The 15661-nt window shown below is 44.8% G+C and overlaps 2 protein-coding genes across 2 annotated transcripts in view; both read left to right on the plus strand.

Moving 5' to 3' along the window:
- The window catches only part of LOC308396731 (uncharacterized protein), a 525219-nt gene extending 517278 nt beyond the window's left edge, over positions 1-7941 (plus strand). Inside the window, exon 2 of the mRNA XM_080882264.1 lies at positions 7679-7941. Coding sequence (XP_080738390.1) covers positions 7679-7937 — 259 coding nt within the window. The 3' untranslated portion in view covers positions 7938-7941. The remainder of the gene's footprint in view (positions 1-7678) is intronic.
- A 2400-nt stretch (positions 7942-10341) lies between these two features.
- The window catches only part of LOC308396192 (disks large homolog 4-like), a 78631-nt gene continuing 73311 nt past the window's right edge, over positions 10342-15661 (plus strand). Inside the window, exon 1 of the mRNA XM_080881331.1 lies at positions 10342-10475. The gene's annotated coding sequence lies outside the window, so the exon portion shown is untranslated. The remainder of the gene's footprint in view (positions 10476-15661) is intronic.

Here is a 15661-nt window from a genome sequence, read left to right on the forward strand (position 1 = left end):
TGCCAGAAGGCCTGCAAGGAGTAGTAATTCAAAGGGTTTATTCTGTTTTTCATAACCCTGTCACCATCTTCTTAGGTCCATGGAACATACTGCCCAAAGCCGAGAGCCCGGGAGGCGTATTCTATCTGGTAATCAGGGTGGACATGTCAGGAACAGATTCATTTGGGGTAATTAGGGTACACTTAGTTTACCCCAAAGCCTGAGTCACACTTAAAAACTCAATGACAAATCTAACTGATAAACTAATAATCTCAGCACCAAACACGATAGGGCAAGCAGAGAATGCCAATTCATTTATGCCAAAACAAGATAACTATACATGTTTCAGGTTTTCTACTGATAATGTAAAGTACCACGTGGGAGAAATCGACCCTACTTGGTGTGCCGTCACACCCACGGGAAGAACCACGAATAATGTGAGTGACCTGAGCACATTAATGGGAACATGGGCAAGAAGTGGGTTGTATTATTATTGTGGGCAAAGCACCCTTTTGGTTCGTGTCCCAATGGGAAGCGTAGGGACATGTGCGATGGTGCGACTGGGAGCTCCACTCATGCTGATTGGAAATCAGGTAAAGACTATTCAGCAACACAACACACGTACCTTAGCAGCCAGACATAAGAGACATGTTTTGGTAAAAAGAGGGACCCAGGGTATACATGCATATGACCCCCGGTTAAACTCTCCGACTAGGATAGACTCCATAGGAGTGCCCAGGGGAGTTCCAAACGAGTATAAGCTGGCAGACCCACTAGCTTCAGGGTTTGAAAGTATATTCCTTTGGATAACGCCTAATAAGAATGATGACCGCATTAACTACGTTCATTACAACTTGCTGAGACTCTCTAGCCTTACCAGGGACGCAATGGAACAACAATACTGCCCCAGATGGCTCAGTAACCCGAGCTCTGGAGGGCCGGAAAATTTGTCTAAAACCATGCATGAGCACTCAGGTATTGAAAACCCGCTGGCATCGTGGATGACATCCGTGTTTGGACAATGGAAAGGTGTGGCTATATCAGTGATGTGCTCATTGGCTGTATTTTTGGGAATATTGGTCATCGCTGGTTGTTGTATCATTCCTTGTGTCAGAGGATTGTTGGTAAAGATAGTGGCGAAGGTTACGAACCCTGGCTGGGTTGAGGGCATCTACCAGATGAACCTGGAACCCATAGAGTGGGGCAGGGAGTGATACAATAGGAAGTATGGTGACATTCCTGTTGGAATGTCAAAAGAGGGAATGTTGAGATTCAGAGATTCTTTTATTGATACCATATAATTTGCCTTATGAAGAATGTATTAATAACATGTTTTACAGTACATATAATACATATAATCTAGGAATAGGCCTGAGCAGAGGCCCCAAGGTTTCCAGCTTCTTGTTGCAAACCTGTTGCATTTTATTCTACTTGGTAACAGATGATCAGAGTCAATAATTAGCCTCAGAGACCCTGAGGGCTTAAGATTATTACCTTGTATGGAAGGTGTTATAGAAAAGAGAAGTTCTATGTCTGCTTATAGCTATTAAAAGATGTACAAGATGTACGAGTAACTGTGACTAATGTCTGGAACATATTTTAATCTGTCATTGACGCCATGGGGGGGCGTGTACCCCACTGCTTTATAAGTATTCACAACATGTATTTTGGTCAGAAGACATATGTTGATGTTTTCTCCTGTGACAATAAAACTCATCGTTTGATTGCACTTTTCCGGAGCCTCCGTAGTTTGTTGTCTGGTCTAAAGTTGATCGATCTCGCAGCACTTACAATATAAAGCACCTTGAGGCGACTGCTGTTTTGATTTGGTGCTATATAAGTAACACTGAATTGAAATTATTTTTTCTTTTTTATTTATTTGCTAGTTTACATGAGCCAGCGTGTCTCAGGGAAACAATATTTAGACCTTTGTTATTTGAAGCCAAGCCTCGCTTATTATTTAGTTATTATTCTCCCTCTCTTAACCACGCTCTCTTACAGTATCCTCACCATTTACCCATCTTACCACGAGGTAAGCATGATTCTTTATCTGGACCAATAAGAGTGTGTGACAGTGTGCAGGTTACAGATGGTGAACACTGATTTTCACTCATTTGGATTCATTAACATGCATCAAGGAAAGAACAAAACAGGTTGGAGCACATTTTATAAATCTGACAATAATTTTCATGTTGCAGTTATTTCCCAAATTTCCCACGTGTGGGACTAATAAAGGTTAAAGGTTATCTTATTTGCTGCAGCCCGATGTCCCCAGCAGGTCCCTGAGGTCCTCTGATCAGGGCTTACTTGCTGTAAAACAGACTAAGATGAGAACTAAGGCTGACAGAGCTTTTGCCACTGTGGCCCCGACACTGTGGACTCTCTCCCTGAGATATTAAGAACTGTGGACTCGGTTGTTGTTTTTGAAAAAACAACTCAAAACTCACCTTTTTAAACTGTTTTTGGTTCAATTTCTGCCTGTTTTATATTGTCTGTTTTACCCTTTATTATTTGTTATCTCATGTGCAGCACTTTGTGATTCTGTCTAGAAAGGTGCTACATAAATACAAGTTATTTATTATTTATTTGTTTGTTGTTTTTGTTGCACACATTAAAACATGTCTTTGTACATAGGAGTAAATGATGCCCAAGGAGTCTTCTCATATCTGCCACAAGATTTTATGACTCCACTTACATTAGAAAAATAATGGAAGTGAGGAGAGGTAAGTAACGGGAAAAGGTAAGCGACCCATGTTGTAGGTGACGTCAGACACCGGAGATTTGGCGGGAAAAAAAAGCGAATGGTAGCGTAGAATTTAACAGTTTCTTTAAACGTCAGTATTGCCAAATAAACTAACCAACTGTCATATAACTAACAACATCTGTCCTATCATCTCTAACACCCTGGAGGACAACGAGGAGAGTTTAGACGCTCTCCAAGAATACATCGACCGGTGCTTCGAAGATTTAGTAATGAAGAAGGCCCAGAGCGCGTCTTCCCCGGCCAAAGCTGAGACGCCGTCATCTAAAAGATATCGCCCGGCAGACTCCCCCGGAACAACATCGCCTGCTGGCAAAGATATCGTCGACATCCTGGAGTCAATCGATAAGCGATTGTCCAGTTTTGATGCGAGGCTGTCCCTGGTGGAGATCTTACACGGGGAATTTAAATCTCTGAAAGAATCCCTGGAGTTCAGCCAGCAGCAGGTGGAAACACTTTCTGTGGAAAACACCACGCTACGGGACTCGGTCAAATCTCTGACCGAAAATGTGACCCAATTAAACATAGAAAATAAAAAAATAAAAGAGACCGTTATAGATCTACAAGCCCGTAGCATGAGAGATAATCTGGTGTTTTCTGGTATTCCAGAGTCTGCCGGAGAGGACCCGGAAACGACCGTGAGAAGCTTCATTAAAATCCACCTGAAGCTGCCGGAGGACACGGTGAAAAACATAGGGTTCGATAGAGTGCATCGCATCGGGGCTCCGAAGACAGGAAGTGGGAGACCACGTCCTATTGTAGCCAAATTCGGCCACTTCAAGCAAATTCAAATTCAAATTCAAATTTTTATTTGTCACGTACACAGTCATACACAGTACGATATGTAGTGAAATGCTTGGACAACTGCTCGTGACCTAAAGAAAACAAAAAAGGAAAAGGCTATGAATAAGATAGGAAATAAATATGAAAAATTAAAAAGGGTAAATTTAACTAGGAAGGAATAAAATATAAATTAAGGTTAAAAATGAAATAACTGTACAACACACTGGGAAAGAATAAGATAAAATATATAAATTAAATTGAAAATAAAATAACTGTACAACAAAATACACAATATAGAACTATATAAGAATGTATGAACAAAATACACAAGAAGTATAAATAAATATATACACAATAACAGCAGCAGTGATTTAAGTGATGAAGTGAAAACAATGTCCAGAAAGTCCAGTGTGTGTGTAAGAACCATATGTGTGGGTCAGTACTGTGTGGTGGTGTGATTGAGAGACCGTATCGCCTGCGGGAAGAAGCTCCTCCTCAGTCTCTCTGTGTTGGTCTTCAGGGAGCGGAATCGCTTTCCTGACCTCAACAGAGAGAACAGTCTGTTGTTGGGATGGCTGAGGTCCTTCACCATCTTCCTGGCCTTGGTCCAGCACCGCCTGCTGTAGATTGAGTGCAGGTCAGGGAGCTCGGAGCGGATGGTGCGCTCAGCTGATCGCACAACCCTCTGTAGAGCTCGTCTGTCCTGCATGGTGCTGTTCCCGAACCAGGTTAAGATGTTTCCCGCCAGGATGCTCTCTATGGTGCAGGAGTAAAAGTTCCTGAGCACCTTGGAGGGCAGTTGGAAGTCTCTCAAGCGTCTGAGGTGGTAGAGACGCTGACGGGCCTTTTTCACCACGGTGTTGATGTGACAGGACCATGACAGGTCCTGCGTGATGTGAACTCCGAGGTATTTGAAGCTGTCCACTCTCTCCACTGGGCACTCGTTGATGACGGGGGTCTGGTAGTTCCTCTCCTGCTTAGTGCTGAAGTCCACTATCAGCTCCTTTGTCTTACTGACGTTTAGAAGGAGGTTGTTCCTCTGGCACCAGTTCTCCAGATTCCTAATCTCCTTCAGGTAGGCCGTCTCGTTGTTATCAGAGATCAGGCCCACCACGACGGTGTCGTCAGCAAACTTGATGATGGTGGTGGAGCTGGTAGTGGCCACACAGTCATATGTGTACAGAGAGTACAGCAGGGGGCTCAGAACACACCCCTGGGGGGCTCCAGTGCTGAGAGTGGTGGAGGCTGAGACATGTCCGCCCATCCTTACTGCCTGTGGTCTGCCAGTTAGGAAGTTGGAGATCCACTGACACATAGATGAGCTGAGTCCCAGATGCTCCAGCTTGGTGGTGAGTGTGGAGGGAATTATGGTGTTAAATGCAGAGCTGTAGTCTATGAAGAGCATTTTAACATAATTCCCCCTTCTAGTGTCCAAGTGAGTGAGTGATGTGTGGAGGAGATGAGAGATGGCATCGTCTGTGGAACGATTTGGACGGTAAGCGAACTGTAGTGGGTCCAGTGTGTCTGGTAGTGAAGAAATGATGAAGTCTCTGACCAGGCGTTCAAAGCACTTCATCACTACTGAGGTGAGGGCTACAGGGCGATAGTCATTGAGAGAAGCAGGGTGGGGTTTCTTCGGGACAGGAACAATGATGGACTCTTTGAAGCATGTGGGGATCACCGACTGAGATAAAGAGATGTTGAATATCTCAGTGAACACAGGAGCTAGCTGGTATGCGCAGTCTCTTAGGATACGACCTGGGATGCCGTCTGGTCCTGCTGCTTTCCTGGTGTTCACTCTCTTGAAGGCTCTCCTTACTTCATGCTCGGAGATGACGAGCACGTTTCCGGTGCTGGCAGTATAGGGTTAGGGTTACGTCAGACACATCTGCAGGGTGTGACGCGCAAAAAGACGTAAACACAGCGCGGACCGCACGCATCAGGATCGCTAAGCTCCGACAGCGTGTCCGTCTGCGGGCCGTCGGGTGAGAAAGCCGAGAAAGACAAAGCTGATTCTGATGCGTCGGCTCTGTGTTTACGTCTTTGTGTGGAGTCCGTGTACCTGCTCTCATCTGCTGTTTGGTTGTTGTTGAAATGGTTTTGTGAGCTTTAATCTGAGAATCTGGCGTTTCTGGCAAAACACAGTTAGATTTAAAAGTCGATTCAGGATTTAACCCTTTAAGACCTACCATAGAACCAAGTCCGCCAGAGCTTACATTATATTTTTACATGCTGTGGAGCCATTTTTTGGAGCATTTCAAGTTGCTATACATCAATACAACCATTATAGCCCAAACTTTAATAATATGTCTGCATTAGGTGCATAGTAATTACATAAATTGCAAAAAAGTGCAATAAACTACAAAAAAATTGAAAATCGTTTTTGTTTTTTTAACATATATTTCTTGTTAGAGAAATTTAAGAGGCTTATCCCTCAAAACTGTAAATACAAAAAAGTTGCACAAACTAGTTTCCCACCACAGGAAATTTATTTTAAGTGTCTTCACAGTTTTATTTTTGAAATACACCAATTTTTATATACTGCAGGAAAAACGGAAATAAATATTATAGTGCAAATTTGCAAAATAACAGCATCTGCATCAAAATAAACTATTTCCAGCAGTGCAATATGAGTCCTCAGCATCCCAGAAACGACACAGAAAGTCATGAAGTCAAGGATAACTTATAAGCTCTTGAGGCCACGATGGTAAAAAAACTACATTTGACGTCACAAATGACGTCACTTCCGGTTTCGGGCAGGTCATGCGGTCATGTGATAGTTCGCGCTGATGGACGTAGGAAGTGTTACAAACAGCTGATCGGATCGGCGAAGCGTGTTTCTGGAATATCATGTTTTTGTTGCTGCAAGTGATTTTTATGCAGCTTTTGCAAAGCTATATGTGGAAGGAAACTGTGACCTAGGACAAGCTGATGGCATAAGATGTAAGTACAACTCCTCCAGTTTCATATGCAAAAAAAATGATTGCGCTAGCTTATGTGGTTGCAGAGCTACCGGGATTTAAAAATAGTTACGCAAAACAGAGCGTGCCCGCTCCGACCGGCTTTAAAGGGTTAATGAATTGATATCGCTTTGTTCAAGCTACTCACCTCCCACTTCCACCTGCACTTTCAACTGGACCACGGCCAATCAGAGAGGTCCCGCCCCTGACTATCTCTGATTGGTTTAGTCCACGATAGGGGCAAAATGTGTGTCTGTTGTTGACCACAGGGAAGGTTGCAGAGTTTGTTTGTTTTTTTGCTACCCGAACAGTTGGTCGCACAGGTGCAACCAAATATTTTTTTTAGTCGCACCACTGAAAAATTTGGTCGCATTTGAGACCAAATTGGTCGCACTCTAGAGCCCTGAGTCAATGAATGCTCTCGGTGTTTACTGAAAGCAAACTGTGGTACGGAGACGACTGTTTATAATATTTCTAGTGATACTCAAAAGCTCTCATCAAGTCCTGATTTAATTCGATTTATGCTGTTATCAGTGTTTGAATGATAGCATGGCTGTGGTGTCACATCAATGTATGCGCTCGGTGTTTGCTGATATCAAACTGTAGCATTAGGACCACTGAGTTAACCTTTGCAGTGATACTCACTCCTTTTTATTTAGACCTGGTTTGATTCTGGGATAGTTGAGTATTTGTATATAATCCCTGCAGCTGTCAGACTCTATAGCAGGGGTCACAGCCTTTATTAAAACAGAGTTAGATAAAACTGAACAGTTTGGTTCATCTCTAGTTACATGGTTCTATCTTGATAAGCTGTCTTATCACAGATTAATTTTTCAAAAATATTAATGATTTAAGCAAGGAAAGGGCTACATGTCAACATACAACTCTTTATTTCTATTAATGTCTTACTTCATTCCTACCTGATTGACATGTTTAGGAATTATGAGTGATTGGCTCACTGTAGTGGCAAAAGTTGCTACCAATCAAATTATGATATGTTAAAGTTAAAACAAAACACAACTGTTTTAGATATTATCTAATATACATTTTGTAATTATCCTTATAATTACAAAATGTTTTATGTAAGATTTAAGTTTTGTGATTAAATCTGACATCACCAAAGTATTTTGGAATTTGAATAATGTATTTTGTAACTGCAGTACACATAATACTGATTCTGAACAATTTTCTCCAGGTTCCTTGTCACCGGGGACTCCTTCAGCACCAAGCGTTCAGTTACAGAGTCGGTGTGTCAGATCACCCCCCAGGCAGCGACGTCCATCTGGGACTGTCTAGTGGACAACTTCATGGCTGTGCCTTCACCTGGAGACTGGCGCTCCATCACAGAGGGATTCCAGGAGCGCTGGAACTTCCCTCTGTGCTGTGCAGCTCTGGATGGGAAGCACATCCAGACAAAGGCACCCCATATATCATATAGGAGACACACACATTGATATGCACTAAATATTCATTTCATTTCTTTTTTGTGGTGCCCAAATTGATGCACCTGCTTGATTTTGTTTAAACAATTATTGCACACTTTCTGTAAATCCAGTAAACTTCTTTTCACTTCTCAAATATCACTGTGTGTGTCTCCTGTATGATATATTTAACTGACATTTTTTATTGTAACAACCAACGATTTATACAGGAAAATAATGTCTATTAACAAGGTTGCCCAAACTTCTGCATCCCACTGTATCAGTATATTTTGTCATTAGTATAATATGAAATAAATTCTACATGTGTCAAGTCGTGTGCCAACATTTGCTGTGTAGTAGAACTGAGACATTAGTCATTATAAAAATTTATTTGAAATAATATTAGAATTCTCAAACAGAAAAACATTAAACATAAATATATAAAATATAAGTATTTACAGAGAGACAGGAATAAAAAGGACCAGCTGCTCTCCAGAGCAGGAACAAGGCTGAGGAGGAAATGCTCCATTGGAGACTGGTGTGGCCTCTTCAGGGACTCCAGGATGGCCAGCTCCACCACCGATGGACCGTCCTGGGACCCGTCCCTCATCTGCCTCGGAGCCGTCCTCCTCTGTGGGCCTGTAAAACAGCACAAAACACAAAGAAATGAGAAGGCTGCTACTAGATTTTAATTTCAACATCGAAAAAAAACAGGATATAATCAGATTGGTTGTAGATATTTAGTAAAGGTGATCACAGGCAATCCCACCGACTAAAAATGTATCAGTGCTTGCTGTACATATCTGTGGGTGCAGCAGCAGGAGCTCAGGGACTGGGGAGCCAGGAGAAGCAACAGGGGATGCTCTGCTGCAGAATCAGTTGGTTCTATCAATACAGTATTAAATGTTAACATGTTTTAAACAATAATCATAGAAAAAGTATATACAGTGGTCCCTCATTTATTGCAGGGGTTCTCAGAATAACTAGCCCCTGGTCACGCACTTTCTACACTGTTTTCGCCACACACATGAACATTGGTCACAGTTCTCACAACTGATTCTCAAAGTGCAAACCTTTGTAGATAACAAATCATAAAAGTATTATTATGCTGCGTTTTGTCTTCATCTGCCCGTCACTTTTGTGCACCTTTTCCCCTCCCGGTGCAGGTGTGTATTTCCAAATGAAGGTCCTAGTTATGGGTGTTTTTGTGCTGTTTTTTCTATTGGACGTGATGGTTATCAAAACCAAACATGATAAATTTGGCAAGCGCAGGAGACACGACACGGAGGAGATTTGTCAATCAGGCTGCAGAATGCAATGATGTACGGTGCAATAAAAAAATCAGTGAAAAAGCGAAGCAGTGACAGACAGTGTTGAGTAAGTTACTTTTAAAAAGTAATCAATTACTAATTACTTAGTCAATATTGTATTTAAAATACTTATCTAATTACTGTGTCAGAAAAGTAACTTAATTACTCAATAAGTAATTTAACTAAATACTTTATAAATTCCATATAAACCTTGAGTGGACAAACAATAGAAATTCTTTAAATAATAAATATTTTTTAAAGACGGAGACTACAGTACGCAGCGTCAGCATCTCTTCCACAGTGGAGCCTGCAATCATTCTTTAAGCTCACCTTCAGATGCTTTCTGTGCTGCTGAAGTAAAACCAGGTTTTGCTGCTTAGCAGGAGCTGCCGCGGTGTTATCCATGGATGATGAACAAGATCGCTCAGAAGTGTTCGTCTATGCTCCGTGTCAGGCGCTTCAGTAGATTACTATTAACAGCGGCCGATAGTTTTTACATATTACTGTAATGCTCTTGTCTGCTTGTTTCAGAAGAGTGAAGAGACGGGAATATGTCCATGTCATGAAACAGCCACTCGCTTCAGCCGAGTCAGACAGCTTCTGCTTTAGAATACGACTGTGCAGCAAACTGGCGCGAAATGACGCGCAGCTGCACTACAGCCATGTTAAAGAGCAGAGTTTACTTCTACGTTTAGAAGATAAATTAATGAAATTAAATAATGATATTCAGCGAGTTTAATTATTTTACAATGTAACGCAAGTACATTGTAAGTAACTGTAATTAAAATACCTAAAAATGAACAGTAATCAGTTACTCTACTTTTTCAGTGGAAAAGTAATTTAATTAGAGCGTTACTTTGTTCTGTGTCTGGTAAGTAAGTTACACCCAACACTGGTGACGGATGAGCGGGACCACTGTGTGCTGTTTAGTAATAAACAAAATATATTCCTAAATGACAACATGCCTAAAAGCAGAACAGTATTTGTACGTCAGTGGGAAAATAGCGGTGGCTTGCTAGCTTTTGTGCGGCTTCCTAGTGTAACCCCGGTAACTTCTGACCCCACTTCCGCCAGTCCCTTTATTGTGGCGGGAATGAACCCTATATAAGTTCCGGGTCAATCAGCTGCATGTCCCTGTGCCTGCTGTTGTCCCTGGGGTTGGCGTACTTGTCAGACAAATTTTACACTACAGACCAGTTGACAGCGTGCAGTAACCCGGCCGATTTATTCATCTTTACACCACCTCACAATCGACTCAACGGTGAGTTGTTTGTTTTGTCACAATTAATGAAAATGCGGAGCCGCGATCGCACATCCTAAAACGCCGGAAAGCTAATGCTAGGCTAGCGACAGCAAGTGCAATTACTAGCTTTATTTATTGAATATTGTTGTTTTTGTTTATTCCATTATGGCCGAATGTTGACTTAACGTATCTAGAGTTGAACGAGTGATTAGATTTTTGTAGTTTTGTCCGTTTTGGATGTTTTTTGTTACTTTTCTGATGAAATGTCTAAACGGCCTATGAGATTTTGCATTGAGTTAAATTCCATTGAGCTTATTCAATCTGTTGCGCAACACCTGTGGTTAAATGAGTTTTGTAAATATATTTGATTAACTTTGGATAATGTTTATTAGCTTTATTGCTGATATACTTTGATGGGAGCCATGAGAATGTTTTTCTATAATAGTGCTGTACTGCCAGATTGTGTTGCACATTCACATTATTGACATTGTTAAATAAATGGATGAATATATCGTTGCATTCTCAGCTGCTCATGTGTCTGACTGTTGTGAACCAATCACAGATCAGTTCAGTGTTCTGACAGTGTGTGCTTGCACGCACAATTATTGTGTTGTTTTTACCTGCTCATCCATGTGCAGCCTTTTGTCATGGTTGGCTGTGTGGCAGGCAAGCAGAAGTGGTGGACCCAAAATTGCCGGACTCTTGGAGACGGGAATAAACTGAAAACTAGTGATGGCCCGCTTGAAGCTGGCGCTCCGGAGCGTGTGTCGAAAAAAACAACACACTGGTTCAGAAGCACTGTGTCGAGGCTTGCTTCGTCTGGCAAAAGTCACGTGACCAGTGACGTCCGAAGCTTCATTACGCACGTAACCGCTTCGGTACCTGATTCAAACGGATATAAGGAAGTGAATCATCCACGGGATTCGTGGAGTGTGCTGATGGTGACAGATAGCGACGAGGTGATCATTCCACTGACAGATATGGAGCCAGCGAGGAAGAGAGGACGTTCTGGCGTGTGGAAATATTTTGAGTTGATTTTGCTCAATTCATTTTATCTGCCGAAGTGAAAAACTTGAAATGTCCAAAATCATGTTTTCATAATGTAAATATCATTACAGCATATGACTTTAGGAACACTTCCATGTGAATTAAAGCTGATGAAGACTACAACAATGTATTTGACACTATACGTACATTACATTGCTACAGTTCAGAAAATCATTTTGTTTATTGTCAGATTTTGGTGCGTCGGCGGGTCCGCGCTGTGTTTGCCTCTTTTTCTTCGCTGGCTTCTGCAGCTGCAGGTTTCATAACTCTCTGTTTACATCTCTAATTGAGTCTCACATGCGTCAGCTTTCTTTTAATAGATACGAAATTATAGATATATACTGATACATGACCAGAATTGTAATATTTCTGACTGAGGCAAAACTTTCCAGATTCCAATCAAATTGAATCCTGTATCGAATCAAAATGATTCTACAAATCAGTGACGATGCAGCCGTACTCAGCTTCCTAAGCATTTTCCCTTTCCAGTTCACAATCAATCCCACCCCTAGGTCAAAAATATGTATAGGACAATTGGCCTCATCTAATATTTTGTATGAACCTGTCCAGCTGTCCAGTGATTAAATGACAAGTAGATGGAGGCAGGACTCCACAGCAGGGGCATACTCCATAATGTGCTGTGCATTATCATATGTATATTATATATATTGCTCACTTATTGTATTTACCAACATCAAGGAGTTATGAGCAAAGAAAGGCCACCATAGTGCATGTTTAAATAGGGAAAGTTTATTGATCAAAATGTATTACGCAAATACGCATTACATTTTTTCAGCCCCCCAATCGAGAAACAAAACCAATTACATGTTCAAAGCAACGGAACGGTGGCCCAATATCAGAGAGAACTCCACTCTTGAGTGAGCAGTGATGATTGAGCAGTCCGTTTTATTTTGCAGATTCAAGCTGCTCTTCTAAATATTCGCCACCAGATGTCACCAGAGAGGACTGTGTTGAAAAGCTTCGAGTAATGAACCGTTTTTCAATACAAGCTTCGGAAAGCTTCATTTGGCCATCACTACTGAAAACGCAGCTTTATTGCTGGAGGAATGATTCACACAACTCTAAACCGAGGTGCTGGAGGCCAGGACATTACAAACACACAGCAAGTCGAGGGTACAACGCGACACTGAGAAACACAGGGCTTAAATACACAGACGGCAGTAATCAAGGGATGAGAGACAGGAGGGGAACACACCTGGGAGAAATCACAGCTGACGAGACAGGGGGAAACATAAACCGAGCACCCTCACATACGACACAGACCTTCACAATAAAACAGGAAACTCAGACACAGGGAACCAGACAAGACGTTGAACTAAACAGACTCACAAACAGACGGGGGGCCACCATAGACAGACGGATATACAGACTCAGAGGCAGACCGAATATAAGACGTAGAACTCAAACAATAATAATCATCATGATAATAAACTGGAAAATGATACTAATGAACTTAAAGCGCTGGACCGACCCAGGACCATGACACCTTTCTCTCTGTGCTCATCTGACCCACTGTCACCTCCTCCTGTCTCCTGCCCAAGCTCTGCACCTCCTGTCTCCTGCCCAAGCTCTGCACCTCCTGTCACCACCTTCACTCTCCTCTGCACCTCCTCTGTCACCACCTTCACTCTCCTCTGCACCTCCTCCTGTCTCCTGCCCAAGCTCTGCACCTCCTGTCACCACCTTCACTCTCCTCTGCACCTCCTCCATCTCCACCTTCACTCTCCTCTGCACCTCCTCTGTCTCCACCTTCACTCTCCTCTGCACCTCCTCCTGTCTCCTGCCCAAGCTCTGCACCTCCTGTCACCACCTTCACTCTCCTCTGCACCTCCTCTGTCACCACCTTCACTCTCCTCTGCACCTCCTCCTGTCTCCTGCCCAAGCTCTGCACGTCCTGTCTCCACCTTCACTCTCCTCTGCACCTCCTCCATCTCCACCTTCACTCTCCTCTGCACCTCCTCTGTCTCCACCTTCACTCTCCTCTGCACCTCCTGTCTCCACCTTCACTCTCCTCTGCACCTCCTGTCTCCACCTTCACTCTCCTCTGCACCTCTGTCACCACCTTCACTCTCCTCTGCACCTCCTCCATCTCCACCTTCACTCTCCTCTGCACCTCCTGTCACCACCTTCACTCTCCTCTGCACCTCCTGTCACCACCTTCACTCTCCTCTGCACCTCCTCCGTCACCACCTTCACTCTCCTCTGCACCTCCTGTCACCACCTTCACTCTCCTCTGCACCTCCTGTCACCACCTTCGCTCTCCTCTGCACCTCCTCCTGTCTCCTGCCCAAGCTCTGCACCTCCGTCTCCACCTTCACTCTCCTCTGCACCTCCTGTCACCACCTTCGCTCTCCTCTGCACCTCCTCCGTCACCACCTTCACTCTCCTCTGCACCTCCTCCGTCTCCACCTTCACTCTCCTCTGCACCTCCTGTCACCACCTTCGCTCTCCTCTGCACCTCCTCCGTCACCTCCTTCACTCTCCTCTGCACCTCCTCCGTCTCCACCTTCGCTCTCCTCTGCACCTCCTCCTGTCTCCTGCCCAAGCTCTGCACCTCCTGTCTCCACCTTCACTCTCCTCTGCACCTCCTGTCACCACCTTCGCTCTCCTCTGCACCTCCTCCGTCACCACCTTCACTCTCCTCTGCACCTCCTGTCTCCACCTTCACTCTCCTCTGCACCTCCTGTCACCACCTTCACTCTCCTCTGCACCTCCTCCGTCACCACCTTCACTCTCCTCTGCACCTCCTGTCTCCACCTTCACTCTCCTCTGCACCTCCTGTCACCACCTTCACTCTCCTCTGCACCTCCTGTCACCACCTTCGCTCTCCTCTGCACCTCCTCCGTCACCACCTTCGCTCTCCTCTGCACCTCCTCCGTCACCACCTTCACTCTCCTCTGCACCTCCTGTCTCCACCTTCGCTCTCCTCTGCACCTCCTGTCTCCACCTTCACTCTCCTCTGCACCTCCTCTGTCACCACCTTCACTCTCCTCTGTACCTCCTCTGTCACCACCTTCACTCTCCTCTGCACCTCCTCCGTCTCCACCTTCACTCTCCTCTGCACCTCCTGTCACCACCTTCACTCTCCTCTGCACCTCCTGTCTCCACCTTCACTCTCCTCTGCACCTCCTGTCACCACCTTCACTCTCCTCTGCACCTCCTGTCACCACCTTCACTCTCCTCTGCACCTCCTCCGTCTCCACCTTCACTCTCCTCTGCACCTCCTGTCACCACCTTCACTCTCCTCTGCACCTCCTGTCACCACCTTCACTCTCCTCTGCACCTCCTCCGTCTCCACCTTCACTCTCCTCTGCACCTCCTGTCACCACCTTCACTCTCCTCTGCACCTCCTCCGTCTCCACCTTCACTCTCCTCTGCACCTCCTGTCACCACCTTCACTCTCCTCTGCACCTCCTGTCACCACCTTCACTCTCCTCTGCACCTCCTCCGTCTCCACCTTCACTCTCCTCTGCACCTCTGTCACCACCTTCACTCTCCTCTGCACCTCCTCCGTCTCCACCTTCACTCTCCTCTGCACCTCCTGTCACCACCTTCACTCTCCTCTGCACCTCCTCCGTCTCCACCTTCACTCTCCTCTGCACCTCCTCCGTCTCCACCTTCACTCTCCTCTGCACCTCCTGTCACCACCTTCACTCTCCTCTGCACCTCCTCCGTCTCCACCTTCACTCTCCTCTGCACCTCTGTCACCACCTTCACTCTCCTCTGCACCTCCTCCGTCTCCACCTTCACTCTCCTCTGCACCTCCTGTCACCACCTTCACTCTCCTCTGCACCTCCTCCGTCTCCACCTTCACTCTCCTCTGCACCTCCTCCGTCTCCACCTTCACTCTCCTCTGCACCTCCTCTGTCACCACCTTCACTCTACTCTGCACCTCCTCTGTCACCACCTTCACTCTCCTCTGCACCTCCTCTGTCACCACCTTCACTCTCCTCTGCACCACCTCCGTCTCCACCTTCACTCTCCTCTGCACCTCCTCTGTCACCACCTTCACTCTCCTCTGCACCTCCTCCGTCTCCACCTTCACTCTCCTCTGCACCTCCTCTGTCACCACCTTCACTCTCCTCTGCACCTCCTCTGTCACCACCTTCACTCTCCTCTGCACCTCCTCTGTCACC

Source organism: Rhamphochromis sp. 'chilingali', assembly GCF_963969265.1.
Source record: "Rhamphochromis sp. 'chilingali' genome assembly, chromosome: 1".
Taxonomy (NCBI): Eukaryota; Metazoa; Chordata; class Actinopteri; order Cichliformes; family Cichlidae; genus Rhamphochromis; species Rhamphochromis sp. 'chilingali'.